The 14,785-nt window shown below is 38.3% G+C and overlaps 1 protein-coding gene across 4 annotated transcripts in view; it reads right to left on the bottom strand.

The window, feature by feature from the left end:
- The window catches only part of CFTR (CF transmembrane conductance regulator), a 169,500-nt gene that overhangs the window by 11,619 nt on the left and 143,096 nt on the right, over positions 1-14,785 (bottom strand). For 3 of the 4 annotated variants that reach the window (XM_059171669.1, XM_059171666.1, XM_059171667.1), the window contains 2 exons: positions 9,535-9,690; positions 654-743 (listed from right to left, as the gene is read on the bottom strand). In XM_059171669.1, coding sequence (XP_059027652.1) covers positions 654-743; positions 9,535-9,690 — 246 coding nt within the window. The remainder of the gene's footprint in view (positions 1-653; positions 744-9,534; positions 9,691-14,785) is intronic. The other variant, XM_059171668.1, reaches the window with a different exon arrangement.

Below are 14,785 nucleotides of genomic sequence, written 5' to 3'. Positions count from 1 at the left end.
GCCTAGTGGGTAAATACAGGGGATTTATTATTTAGGAATTTCAATTCCATATATTCCTAATATGGCCCTACTGACCTTAAGGGATGGTGTATGCCACAACTAGGTCATGTGACTTTTTGCCTAGAAAGACTCATAGCCACATCCCCTTAAAGCAACTGACTCCTGGTGACTTCCAGAGAAGGCTGCGGCCATTTGCAGGTGCTCTAGAAGGATCATCATTTCTGAACTCATACTTCCTAGAGAAGTACATCATGTTAGGCTAAGGCCTCTCCTCATGCTAGGAAAGCTTCAGAACCAGAAGAGGGTGGATGAGAAGATGTGGAGAGATGATACTTAGAATCCCAAATAATTCTGGTGCCCTGTAGGGTGCCTGGGTCTCTCCCAGTCTATTGTTTCACTGACGTACACTGGTAGGGAAGCAGGTCAATGCAGTGCTACCTCTGGGGTCTGAGAGTGGGGGACTCACCACAGAGGAAGAGGGAGGCCTAGTGCAAAGTACTGGGGGCTCCAGGTATATTAGTGTTTTCCACTCGAAAGTTATACACATACCTACAAGCCTAAAGGTTAGCATGTAAAACTATCTTAGCTATGACAACCACTCCTGCATGTGTACGAGCTACCTCTTTCAAAATTAATTTAGTAGGCATCCTTACCTCATCTGCAACCTTCCATATTTCTTGATCATTCCACTGTCCATAGGGATCCAAGTTTTTTCTAAATGTTCCAGAGAATATAAATACTTTCTAGAGCAATAAAGAAACAAAAGAGGAAAGTATAAATAACATAAACATCTTTGTACGTTTCCACTATTTTATTGCAAAAATACTTGAAGCAGAAAAAAATACTTTAAAATCAAGTGTCCATATACTTACCATCTACTTTTCTTAAATTTTATTTTTAAGATTTACGTATTTACTTGAAAGAGAGAGAGAGCATGCAGACAGGAGGGGCAGAGGGAGAGAGTTCAAAGCAGACTCCATGCTGAGCACAGAGCCCAACATGGGGTTCGATTTCAGGACCCTGAGATCATGACCTGAGCCAAACCAGGAGTCAGACGCTTAAGTGACTCTACCACCTAGGCACTCCTGGTTTTCTTAAATTTTAAAATTTTATCATAGTTGCTTTGTGTCTTCTTTAAAGAAATAAAACATTACAGCTACATTAGAAGCCCCTAACAAACACTTATCTCATCCCAATTTACTATCTTGTTCACATATGTTCCTTGGATTCCTTTGATAAATCTAGCTTCTTAAAGGATTTTGAGATTGTTTGAATGTACAGACAGTTTCTTTAAGCACACATGTTCATCTGGTCTGTAAACCAAGGCACACCTTGACTTGCACAGCCAAGAGAAAGCCACAACTTAGGAATCAGTGCAAAAATGGAAGTTGAGTCTTTGTCTAAGTGAGATCACGAACCAGATGTGGTGGAACCCGCTGAGGGGACAAAATGACCATCTAATGTCCTGCCAGGAGAAATGCACAATTACCCCCCTGAGCCACTCTCCTTGACATATCACTGTCTACTCAGGGCTACCTGGGGGCTAAAGAAAATGTTTTAAAAGAAAATCACTGTCTCACTGAGAAGTGCTGATGTCACAATACTAATATTTAGTCCTCTTTTTGTGCATACGGGTGAACTGAAAAATACTTTTGATGTTAACACTCAGAATAATATTTTCTTTGCCTTTTTTCTTTTGCCTTTGATTAATATCCAGTAGAGAATTAAGAACTACACTTTTTAAGTCTTCGTTTTCACAAGCTGCCATATACTGAGAGAGAAAGCTCAGCATCCATTTCATCTAAAAGGAACTGCACAAGACAGGTGGGTATCTGCACCTCTTGGATAGAACAAGAGTATCCTCACCATGGCAGTCAAGTTCAAAGAGGGTCACATTAAAGACCTCATTCTCCAGTGCACAGTTTAAGGCTTAAAGAACAACACTGCACCAAATATCTCAGGAACCATCTGCAGAAGGAAGAAGAAGACTGATGCTGGTATTTCTTAACCTGCATCAAAATCATCTTCCTGGGGCACCTGGGTGGCTCAGTTGGTTAAGTGTCTGACTCTTGGTTTTGGCTCAGGTCATGAACTCAGGGTCATGAGCAGGGAGCCTCTTAAGATTCTCTCTCCTTCTCCCTAGCCCCCCACCCCCATTCCACTACCCACTTGTGCTCCTGCATTTGCTCTCTCTTAAAAAAAAAAAACAAAAAACTTCCTTTAGGGGCACTTATACTGCTTTACAGAAGTGGATATAAGGGATGAATATATAACTCATAAGACAATGGATATATTTGTGTGTCTTCCTCCTAGCTTCCCAGGAAATGAAAGTAATGTCCAAATAAGCTAAGGAGAGCAGACAGACAAAGAGCATTATCAGGGAATTCTGATAAATGAAGAATAAAATAAGAAGTGGCTCTGAAAGCTCGAGTCAATTCATTATTTAAGCAATGGGGTTTATTTAGTACCTAAAGTTCAAAGGCTTACCAAGGGAATTTTGCTTTTTATAGTTTTTTACATTTTCTTAAATGTTATAGTTCTTTATATAAAAGGTTTCTTGCATTACTGAGAAAGACAGGAAATAACCATTGTGAGGTTTACCAAATATCAGACAATGCATGACACGCTTTGGAGATATCCATTGGGAACCAAGCAGACAGAATACAGAGCTTCGTTTTATGATAGATTTGCCATAGGCTAGGTAAGGTTCTTAACATGTATTATCTCTTTTCATCTTCCAATCAGCCTAACAAAATAAACCCTTTATGGCCCACAAAGAAATTGAAGTTGGGAGACTTAAGAGACTTTTCCGACATCACTTAGCTAGTAGATCATAGAGTTAGAATTCAAACCCAAGGGTATTTGTTTCCAAATATGTGCTCCTTATTACCACAATGAAATGTCTCAAGTCCTAGGCAGATCAGTTTTTATTCCTGATCTGGGACTCGGGAATGATTAAAGGTTGGGCAGAAGCAGCCCAATGGGTCCATAAAGAGCCGATCATTGCTCAGCAGCATAACCTTGTGTCAGTATCACTAGCCATTCCCTGGCAACAGGCTCAGTTCCTGCACCTTGAAGGAAGAGGCTTGCTTCCTCTACCTAGGCAGAACCAGAGATGAAGGGTTTTTATACAGGTTACAATGTCTTTGTAACCTTCAAGGATATTTATACATCCAGTGGAAGAGAACACTAGGAGATTTTAATTTGGCCAAATGGAATAATGTCATTATTCTGGAGGGCCGTGGGTGGAGGCCAAAGGTATCACGACAACAAAGCCGCCACAGAAGTGATTAAAGGTAATGTGACTTGCAAAGATGCTGTAACAATGCAACTATACGGATAGGAACCCACGCTCTTTGAGCCTCTGTGTTCTCACTGTCAAATGGGAGAAATGGCACCTTTCTTCTCAAACCTACTCTACCTATAGGCTTTCCCATTTTGTTAAGTGTATGGCAACTTCACTTCCTCAATCCAGAAACTTTGGGGTCATCCGTGACTTCTTTCTCCCTGGTCCTCCCAAATGGAATTAGTCATCAGTACTGTGCATTTTCCCCTCAAATATATGCCAAATCCAGTTATTTCTCCATCCCTACTGCCACTAAAGAGTTCAAAACACCAATATTGTGCTCTGGAACACTGCAAGAACCTTCTAATTGATTTCTTCCTTTTCTCTCTTGCTTCCCTTCCAGTCTATTTTTATTTAGCAACCAAAGCAATTGCTACATATCTAAACTGGATTATCATTAACCTTTGGTTTTCCATTATACTCCAGGCAAAATGTAAAGTCCTTCAGATGGCCTGCAGACCTACCTGATTTAGCCCCTTCTACTACTTCTGGCTCATTCAGCATCCTGCTCTGTCCTCTCCCCTTTTCACCCCATCCACATGGCTTTCTTTCACTTCTTCAGTTTCTTTATAGATTCCTTCATCCCGCTTACGAATCTCAGCCTGTACATTCTTCCCATGGCCAGTCTTTAAAAGAATAATAGTAACTACCCATTAAAACTTTGATTTTTCTGTCATTGTTGGAAATGGTATACCTAACTTTATCTCGTGACAGCTTAATCATTTATACAAAAGATTTACCAAGTGGTTGTCAGTATGTTATATGCTCATTTTATTTAAAATAGATACATATTCAAAATTGTGAAGGAGACAGATGTGGAAACTGGACATCCAAAAGTCTTAGATGTAGTGGATTTGAGACTACCCAGAAATTCTGTAGGTCTTTTGTTTATAGTTTATTGTCTAGCATTAAAGTAATGCTTTCATTTTATTTTTTAAAAAATGAACTGAATGGACCGGTTCAGTTAGAATTAAATTTCATACAATTAACTACACATTTCATTCCTGTCTTATAAATAGCATCTCTTCCTTTTGGAGGTGCCAGCCAATGTCTTGGTTCTGTTTTCTAAACTGCATGAGGTTTCCACAAAGGCATCTTAGAGAGGTCCTTGCAGGTGACCTACGGCCTTTCCCCAGGTTTACAAATGAAACAGCCAAGGCCCTGAGAAGTTATGTGGCTTGGCCAAGGTGACACAGTCAGATGGATTAGACAGCAAAAAAATACGGCTGAAATGAAAAATCACAATGCTCCTCTCTTTTAAGAACCTACTCACCAATAGGAAAACGAGGATGTGCAAATATTTGATATTTATTTAATGTCATGGATGTATAGCACAAAGAGCAATTCTTGGGACTCCAGGAAGAATGAAGAGAGCACCATTGTTCACTGGCTGACTAATCTCTTTCCTGGAGCTGATTCCTCCACTCCTCAACTCCATGGAGCCCGCCGGGCCTACGTGGGGTGCTCACATACCTCAAAGGGGCTCATATCCCACTACAGCAGGCAGTAGGCTTTAGCCTTGGATGTCAAATGAAACAAAAAGCAATTTGGCTTCCATGGTGATTGAATACAGCATCAATTAAATTAGTGGGAGAAATATTTTGCTTTGGCGAGAAGGGAAATATATATATGCATATATCATGTAAAGCTCTATTAAAATGTGGCCCCAATGCTTATAAGCAGCAGAGTGGCTATGAGCTTACCTTCTCGCAATGTCTATAAAATTTTATTGTAAGTTGAATCTATACAACAAAAATCTATTCAATTTGAACAAATCAAGATTCTAAGATTGCATTATAGAATGTCTAAAAATAAGTTGTTTGGCTTTTAAGAATACCTATTAATGAGAACAAGGTGAATAATATTAGAAATGTTTCAGATTTGGGTAGAGACTAATTTTATAATGTTAAGGTACATATTATTTACATATATGTAAATGACTGCATGTTGGATGTTCAAATATCTGGCTCCTGTAAAGTCATTTAATGTGTCAAAACCTTTTATTCTACAACTTTCCAGTATACACTTATTAGAGATAGCATTTTAAAAAATGATTTCCAGATCTGACCAAATTATTAAAATTTTCAAGTTTTTCAGCTCATAAATAAAGTTGTGTCATACTACTATCTATACTAGCTATTTTTCTCTTCTCCCTTTTTTTCCTAAGCAAACTCCACCTGCAACATGGGGCTCAAAGTCACCACTCTGAGATAAAGAACCCCCACTGCACTAACCACTGAGCCAACCAAACACTACTTCTCTATTCATTTGAATTTGGCACCCCCCTCCCCACCATGGTCTTTGCTATAGTCCAAGAGCTCACCACATCACAGCTGGAGAGTTTCTCAGCCCATCACCTGCCTCTCAAGCTCCTTCTCAGAAGCCGGTCCTCTACACACTGCTGTCAGCAGCAGGCACTTCCGCCACCCCTTCACTCTGCTCTTCCTGGCTCAGGAAGAGTCCATTCCTTCCTCACAGACCCATGTCAGTACTTACCAAGTCTTTCTCTCTTCCCTAACACTCCCTAACAAGTGGCCTCTCCTGCCTTTTGTACCCCAACTTTTTCTAATCTCCTTCTCTGTACTTGTTCATAATATCCCTGTCTGTCTGGGATCCTGGATTATCCTTTCCACCACACCCTGCCCCCAACTTTCTAAAACCTGCAAATGTTATGGCCCATTATGACCCACCTTAACTACCTGTGAAACTGCCTGTATCTAATTTGTTCCTAGCAGTGGGAGGAGAAAAGGAAGGATACAGTGAAAGTGAGCTGGTGGAAGCAGCAACAATAGGGCTTCCGGCTGTCCTCAGCCTCAGAAGTACCCACAGCACCCCTTGAACAGGTGCCCTCTTTGACTCTTAACTATATCTAATTAACTATCTTTGGTTTATCACTTTGGTTTTTTCTTTTCGTCTCTGACTTCAATTTTGAACTTCTCATTGGAGGCTCATAGGTAGGATTTGGACCTCAATATCTTTCACATAACTATAGAATCTATAGCATATAGAGTTATAGTATGCTATAATTTTAAGCTTATAGGAGTTTTACAACTAATTATTTAATTATTAATTGTTATTATGCTGAATGGGAACTGCTGCACTCCCAATTCCATTTCTCAAATCTAGAGATACATGTTTTGGCCCTATTTAATACCCTTCACAGCAAAAGACGTTCTAACTCTGGCAGACAGTCGTATGTGGGCATGGATTATTTTCAGGTCATAAGGTCTCATTGCAGGTATAACTGATCATTTACTTGAAACAGCTTGCAGCCTTTCAAAGTCCTAATTGAAGTTTTACAAGTACGTTTAAAAATCATTTTCTTGTCTTTCAAGAATAAAGTACTCTACAAAGTTCAAGGCTAATAAACAATTTCAAGTCTTGATATTCAAATTGCCTAAGGCAATGGGGCTCTGACTGGAGAGCACACTGTCTCCCCTTCATGCCATCAGACAGAGCTCACAAGTGAAGTGAGCCAAATTAAAGAAGGCCCCACCTTGAAACATACACAGTACCCTTTTCTCTAGGCTGGTGAGTTCTCCAACATTGCTTTTTAGCTATAGTGTGTGCACACAAACACAAACACACACACACACTCACACACACACACACACAAAGCAAGAATCTGTCAAAACTAATAACATCTTGTGATTCTACAGCTGATTTCTCAGAATCACTATGATGGAGAGAAAGTTTTTTGTCTAACGTTTGTTCCTGTTTCATATGTCTCAAAACAAGTGACTATTTGACCCAGAGGTATCTGATGTTTCCAAGTCAGAGATGCCCTTGCAAGGTCAGCAAGATGGAAGGAAGCAAGATAGAAAAGCAAACAATAACAGTTCTTCTTGGATTTTTTTTTTTTTTATCCTTTCTTCCTTTTCTTCTTCTTCTTCTTCTTCTTTATTTTTAAGATCAAACTCCAGGCAAAGAAAAAAAAAATCACTTAATTTGAACTTCTAAAGGAAAGTTAGGAAAATAAAAGCATCTCCTAGTTAGGATATTAAAAAGACATGAGGAGTTTGCCCTCTCTCTTTCTCAGTCATTCACTTAATGTTCTCAAGCCCACTGTAGAAAAAGTAGGACATTCTGTCTTCAGATATCCCTGTGATACTAGAAGACAGTCCCAGAGGCCTGGGTCATAAAAATGTTAAATGAGATGCACCAGTTTTAGCTTGATCACACATTTTTGAAGGCATATCGCAAAGTATTTCTTGTTTAGTTTGTATAATTTTATAAAGCATGGGACGCCTGGGTGGCTCAGTTGGTTAAGCAGCTGCCTTCGGCTCAGGTCATGATCCCAGCGTCCTGGGATCGAGTCCCACATTGGGCTCCTTGCTCGGCAGGGAGCCTGCTTCTCCCTCTGCCTCTGCCTTGCCATTCTCTCTGCCTGTGCTCACTCTCTCCCCACCCACCTCTGATAAATAAATAAAATCTTTAAAAAAAAAAAAAAAAAAGCTTGAAGCCACAGAGAGGGAAAACGAAATAAAAGCAAGTTTGGAAGATTCACTTCAGCAGAAAGAGAAGATAAAGAATTTTCATAACTGGTTCATTCAGTTTTCCTTTAGGTCTTGTATACTTAGATTTCTTAAATAAAACACATAATTTTTAAAAAATCTATCACACGGCAGATAAACTAAAGGATCCCCAGTAAAATTTAATATTTTTTAGAGCAGTATTTATACTAATACATAGACCTCTATGAATAACAAGAACAACAAAACAACAACAACAAAACTGAAAGCTTCACTACTGCTGTTAAAAATGGGACCGGGAAACTTAGAGTCAAATGAATAGCAACGCGTCTTGGACAACCGGACAACCAGACTCTATTCTGTGTTCTTCAACATTGTTATTTTGCCTAAGGCTATCTCCTCGGGATACTTGTATTCCCAGTGTTTCTTTATCTTTAGACCCTCTGACAATCCTTTTTTTCTTTCTGAAAAACAATACTGTTTTTCAAGAGTTCGACCAGGATTAAGCTTCTGGCAATATAGCAAAGTCTAGACAAAAAAATTAAAAGCATCAATCTAGCAGCTACAATATTTAGTGCCTCATTAGGTGAAAAAAAGCAAATGCTCCACTAAGGTAATCTGTCAAGAAATGCAAGCTTTTTTCTCAGGCTAGATTTATAGTCCATCTATCTGGAGATGTTCCTGGCATTTGAATTTTGTGTTAAATGTAGAGAATTGTTAGAAAGTGCTGATGGAACTTGGCCCATCAGTACAAAGGGAGCAATGTGATTACTAAAGCAGGGTCTATGCCCACAGAGAAGCAAGCAAATGTCAGTAGGAATCCAACACGTGCCTTTCAGATTTGGCTCTAGGAATGACATTCCTTGGTTTCCACTGAGATCATTTTAAACTGAAACTGCTATTTCTCTCATATATAAGAAATCCTCCTCTGCAATGACACAGAGAGAATGCTACTAAGCCAGGGAAGCTAGTGATCCTTTGTGACCGGAATCAAAGAGTGACATTAAAAAAAAAAAAAAAAAAAAAAAGCTACAGATTAATCTGACATGCTTCATTTTATCCAAAGAACAAAAAACAATCATTATACTTTCTATTTTCAATTCCACTACTTCATGCTTCCAACTGTTTCTTATTTCAGCAGCATCATTTACATCTTGCAAAGCATTTCTCAACCTGCTGGGATTGCTAAGTTGGAGCTCAGACCACTGAAGGAGGGGAGAAAACACTGATTAAAAACAAAAGTGCCAGGGTGCCTTGGTGGCTCAGTGGGCTAAAGCCACTGCCTTTGGCTCAGGTCATGATCTCAGGGTCCTGGGATCTAGCCTGACGGCTCTCTGCTCAGCAGAGAGCCTGCTTTCCTTCCTCTCGCTGGCTCTGCCTGCCTCTCTGCTGTGATCTCTGCCTGTCAAATAAATTAAAAAAGAAAAACAAACAAACAAAAAAAACAAAAGTGCCATGCTTCCATGTGGATCGTGTCTTCTGGGAAAGGCTGTCAAAACTATTAATAGTTCAATCACTGTATGGCAGAGAGTTCCAAACTTTTAGAGATAGTTTCCTTTTTCCCTACGAAAACACTGCATTGCAGAATAAAAGATAGCAATAAATAACAAAGATTTTTTTTTCTTAAGTGTCAAATAATGGTAAAAAATATAGTCTTCTTCTTCCTTTTTTTTTTTTTTTTTTTTTTTTTTTTTTTACTGAGTCTTTCTGATTTACCTGTGGGATCACTCCAAAGGCTTTCCTCCACTCTTGCAAAGTTATCGAATCCCAAGACACACCATCTATTTGGATTTCTCCCTCAGTGTTCAGCAGTCTCAAAAAAGCAGATAACAAAGTACTTTTCCCTGATCCAGTTCTTCCCAAGAGGCCCACCTAGAAAATAAGAGTGACAGAATCACTCCTGTGACATACAGATACCATGCAAGAAATATAATCTGATATTATAATTCACTAAAAAAACATTGGAACTGTGTTTTTGTTTTTAATGTCACCAGGGGAAGATTTCAACTTATTCATTCAAACCTTTCTGTAACACTCCCAATTCTGTCCAGTAGTGACCTGGAGCAAAGCAACCCTGGCGAGGAATACGGAAAGTGGCCATAAGGAACTGGACTCATAACCCTGGAGCCTTCATTTATCGCTGAACTTTACTAATGGCATATAGGTTAAAAATACCCATTCTGCATCAAGGAAAACAAAGATACAGTGTCTCAATGCATATCATCTCTAAGGACAGCCTAAAACCAAAAGCAGGAACCTATATAGCTTGATCTTGTTCCTAACATGAATATGAGCTTGAAAATTAATGAATCTGAAAGAGTTCTAACATTCAGATACTGTCCATAATAAATTAAGTACCAGTTTAGGCCTGACAACAAACAAGAAAATCTTCCGTGAGCTCTGTGTTCCCAGAGAAGGCAGGCCAAGCCTTGCCATTTTGTGGATAAGTACTTGGACAGTTGTCAAATCAAATTCTTACATCTACCCTGCCTGGAAGGAAGAGAACTTGGAGAAACAAGAGATATTAAGGAAAAGAAGAAGAAGAAAAAAAAACTATTCTTGTTTCCAAAAGACTGTTAAGAACACAGAATAGAAGGGACAATGCCATGCGTTGCTAGGGGAGAGCAGGTGCTACAGGGAGCCCACAGGGGCCCCACCTCTGTATTCCATGTGGATTCACATCCAGCACTTGGACGAAGATGCTTTGAGTGGGCAGAACATTGTAGCAGTCATTAACTGAACACTGAAATATGGCCCAACATTTAGTAGCACTGAATAAATGTTTACTTCCTTCCCCTTCCATGACTTCTGTTTCTCTTTTATCATTTAGATTTTTTTTTACAGAACAGCTGAGCCAGTGGTCTTTTAGTTAAAGTAATGCTTTTTACACTATCTGTGGCAAAGGACAGTTTCATTTTGATTTGGTTATTTTTAGTTTCTGATCCACTGCATATCAGTACTTTAAAATAAAAGATAATAAAAATGAATTTCAACATGCTTACTCTCAGTTCTTATACTTATCAGAGACCACTAACAGGTTATAAACCAGAACAAGTTCATGGACCACAGTGAAAGCTTTAGAGCTTCCAACAACCCATGATAATAATAGCTTATTGAATACTTGTTAGGAATCTGGCAATAAACTAGGCCTTTGGAATAAGTTGGCAAATAATAATGGTACCATGTCTTGTTCATAAGAGCTCTGTAATGAACCTTTTACAAATGTTTATTCTCTGAGACAACTGAGAAAATCAGATAAGCCAAAAGTTATACACAACACCCTTTTGATGTTCCTCACACAGCTAATCAGAAGCAGTGATTACTGTATTTACTTTTTCTTGATTATTACTCGTGTTAGCCCTAAGGATTGAAGCTCAATAAGAAGAGGGTAGTCTACATGTTTCCCACTGACTTCTCAGCATCTGCCATTGTGGGTGCACATGAAGTACTCAATAAATGGTTGTTTGGATTGACTGAGGGTCAGGTAGACGGAAGGATGAATGAATGGACAAATAGGATATGGATTAGATGGATGGGTGGGTGGGAGAAGGGATGGGTGGAAAGAAGGAAGAAAGAGAGGAAAAGGGAGAGAGAGAAGGCAGATGAATGAATAAACCTATTTAGTTGATCTAACAAACAAATGAATTTAGTTAATTTTGGTCAAATACCAAATGAAGTTTTATTTAAAAATCTTGTGAAATTTAATATGCATCCCTCCATTTTTGAATCAGCCCATGCTATACAAATATATTCATCATATGCCATGATTTTTCAATCACAACAGTAAAGCTTTTATAAGTAATCTGAATATGCCTCGTGTAGGTGAGGTATGGGAGATGGCAAGTTCAATAAGAAGAAGTGATTTTGCTTTAAAGTCATATCACAAATTTAATCAGACAACAAAAAGAAATAAAAGGCATCTGGATTGGTAAGGAAGCAGTAAAACTTCCAATATTTGCATATGACATAATACTCTAAATAGAAAACCTGCAAGACTATTTGCTAAATTTCTAGAACTGAAACACGAATTCAGGTCAGCTACAGGATACAAAACAAATGTACAAAAATATGCTGCATTTCTATATACCAAAAATAAAACAGTAGGAAGAGAAATTAAGGAATCAATACCATTTACAACTGTACCAAAAATAATAAGATACCAAGGAATAAATCTAACCAAAGCAGTGAAAAACCTCTACTCTGAAAACTACATAATACTGAAGAAAGAAAGAGAAGATGACACAAAGAAAGTGAAAGACATCCCATGCTCATGGATTGGAAGAAAAAAATACCATTAAAATGTCTATACTACTTAGAGAATACTACACTTTTAACACAACCCTTATCAAAATACCAATAGCATTTTTTTTTTTTTACAGAGTTAGAATAAACAATCCTAAAACTTGTATGGAACCACAAAAACCCTTAATAGCTAAAGCAACCTTGAAAAAGAAAAGCAAAGCTGGAGGCACCACAATTCCAGACTTCAAGCTCTATTACAAAGTTGTAATCATCAAGACAGTACAGTACTGGCACATAAACGGACACATAGATCAATGGAACAGAATAGAAAACTCAGAAATGGACCCACAACTATGTGGTTAATCTTCAACAAAGTAGGAAAGAATATCCAATGGTAAAACAAAAAACAAACAAACAAACAAACAACACAAAAAAACCAGACTGTTCAACAAATGGTGCTGAGAAAGGTAGAAGACAACATGCAGAAGAATGAAACAGAATCACTTTCTTACACCATACACAAAAGTAAATTCAAAATGGATTAAAGACCCAAATGTGAGATCTGAAACCATAAAAATCCTAGAAGAGAACATAGGCAGTAAATTCTTTGACATCAGCTATAGCAACTTATTTCTGGATATGACTCTTGAGGCAAGGGAAACAAAAGCAAAAATAAACTATTTGGATTCCATCAAAATAAAAATCAACAAAATTAAAAAGACAATGACAGAATGGGAGAAGATATTTGTAAAGGATGTATCTGATAAAGAGTATCTAAAATCTATAAAGAACTTATAAAACTCAATACCCCCAAATGAATAATTAATTAAAAAATGGGCAGAAGGCAAGAATAGACATTTCTCCAAAGAAGACATTCAGATGGCCAACAGACACATGAAAAGATGCTCAATATCATTGATCAGCAGTAAAATACAAATCAAAACTACAATGATATGTCACCTCACACCTGTCAGAGTGGCTAAAATCAACAACACAAAAAACAAAGGGTATTGGCAAGGATGTGGAGAAAAAAGAAACCACCTGCACTGTTGGTGGTTGTGTAAGCTGGGAGCTCGCTTTTACAGCGCATATACTAAAACTGGGGATGCAAACTGGTGCAGGCACCCTGGAAAACAGTATTGTGGTTTCTCAAAAAGTTAAAAATAGAACTACCCTATAATCTAGCAATTGCACTACTAGGTATTTATCAAGAATACAAAAATACTAATTCAAAGGGATACATGCACCCCAATGTTACAGCAGCATTATCTACAGTAGCCAAATTATGGAAACAGCCTAAGTGTCCATTGACTGATGAACTGATAAAGATGTGGTGTACATACAGTGGACTACTACACAGCCATAAAAAAGAAACCTTGCTGTTTTCATCAACATGAATGGAGCTAGAAAGTATTTAATTTTCTCTCTCTCTCTCTCTTTTTTTTTTTTTTTTTTTTTTTTTGAGAGAGAGAGAAAGAGAGAGCACGAGTAGGGGAGGAGCAGAGGGAAAGGGTAAGAGAGAGAATCTCACTGAGTGTGGAGCCCAATACAGGGCTTGATCTCACAATCCTGAGATCATGACCTGAGCCAAAACCAGCATCAGAATCTTAACTGCCTGAGCCATTCAGGTGCCCCTGGAGCTAGACTGTAATATGCTAAGTGAAATAAGTTAGTAAGACAAGCATAAATAGCACATGCTTTCATTCATATGTGGAGTTTAAGAAACAAAACAAATGAGCAAAGGCGGAAAAAAAGAGAGAGGGGCAAACCAAGAAATAGACTCTTAACTATAAAGAACAAACTGATGGTTACCAGAGGACAGGTAGGGGGTGGTGGATGGAAAATGGATAAAATTAAGGTGATGGGATTAAGGAGGGCACTTGTGATGAGCACTGGGTATTGTGCGAAAGTACAGAATCACTGTATGTGCACCTGAAACTAATACCACACTGTATGCTAACTAACTGGAATTTAAACAAAAACTTTTTAAAATAGATAAAAAATAATAAAGTCATGTCACAAATTTTTTACAAAAAGTACCCTGAGGTTTAGACCTCTATATCATTAGCCAGGGTTCTAATAATTAGGATAAATGACCAGGTTCCCTTTCAAGAAGCAAATACAGAATGTTTTAGAGAACTCAGTTTTTATGTTGGTATAAGACTGAATTGAGAGGCAATTTGTAAATCTTTTGTTTAGCTTTAAAGTTTTGTAGCTATTCTCTGGTTCTTCTATATTATTAAACTGCTGATATTGCATTGTGTCTGACAATTTTTAACAGCAAGGAATCTTACTTGTTCATACCTAACAAAGTCTTCTTGTTTATATAATTGGCACATGATTCTTTTCCGGGATTTGTTTTTCCAGGCTTCTCAGTGATCTGTTGGATAAGGCCAGAGTACTTCCCACAAATGAGCTTTTAAGGTATATCCTAATTCCAAGTCAGTGATTTCTAGTAACTTCAGTGAACTTCCTTTCTGAGAATTTTGGATCAAGATAAATCAAAATATTATGTGGACAGCTAAACAGTGTTGAATTTGGTGCTGGCTGTAATTGCATTGTACCATGAATAGAACAGTCTCAGTATAGGGGTGCCTGGTGGTTCAGTGGGTTAAAGCCTTTGCCTTCAGCTTGGGTCATGATCCCAGGGTCCTGAGATCGAGCCCCGCATCGGGCTCTCTGCTCAGCGGGAAGCCTGCCTCCCCTCCTCTCTCTCTGCCTGATT

This window comes from Mustela lutreola, chromosome 4 (assembly GCF_030435805.1).
Source record: "Mustela lutreola isolate mMusLut2 chromosome 4, mMusLut2.pri, whole genome shotgun sequence".
Lineage (NCBI taxonomy): Eukaryota > Metazoa > Chordata > Mammalia > Carnivora > Mustelidae > Mustela > Mustela lutreola.
Note: the sequence above shows the minus strand (reverse complement) of the source record. Positions and strands in the feature narration are given on the sequence as shown.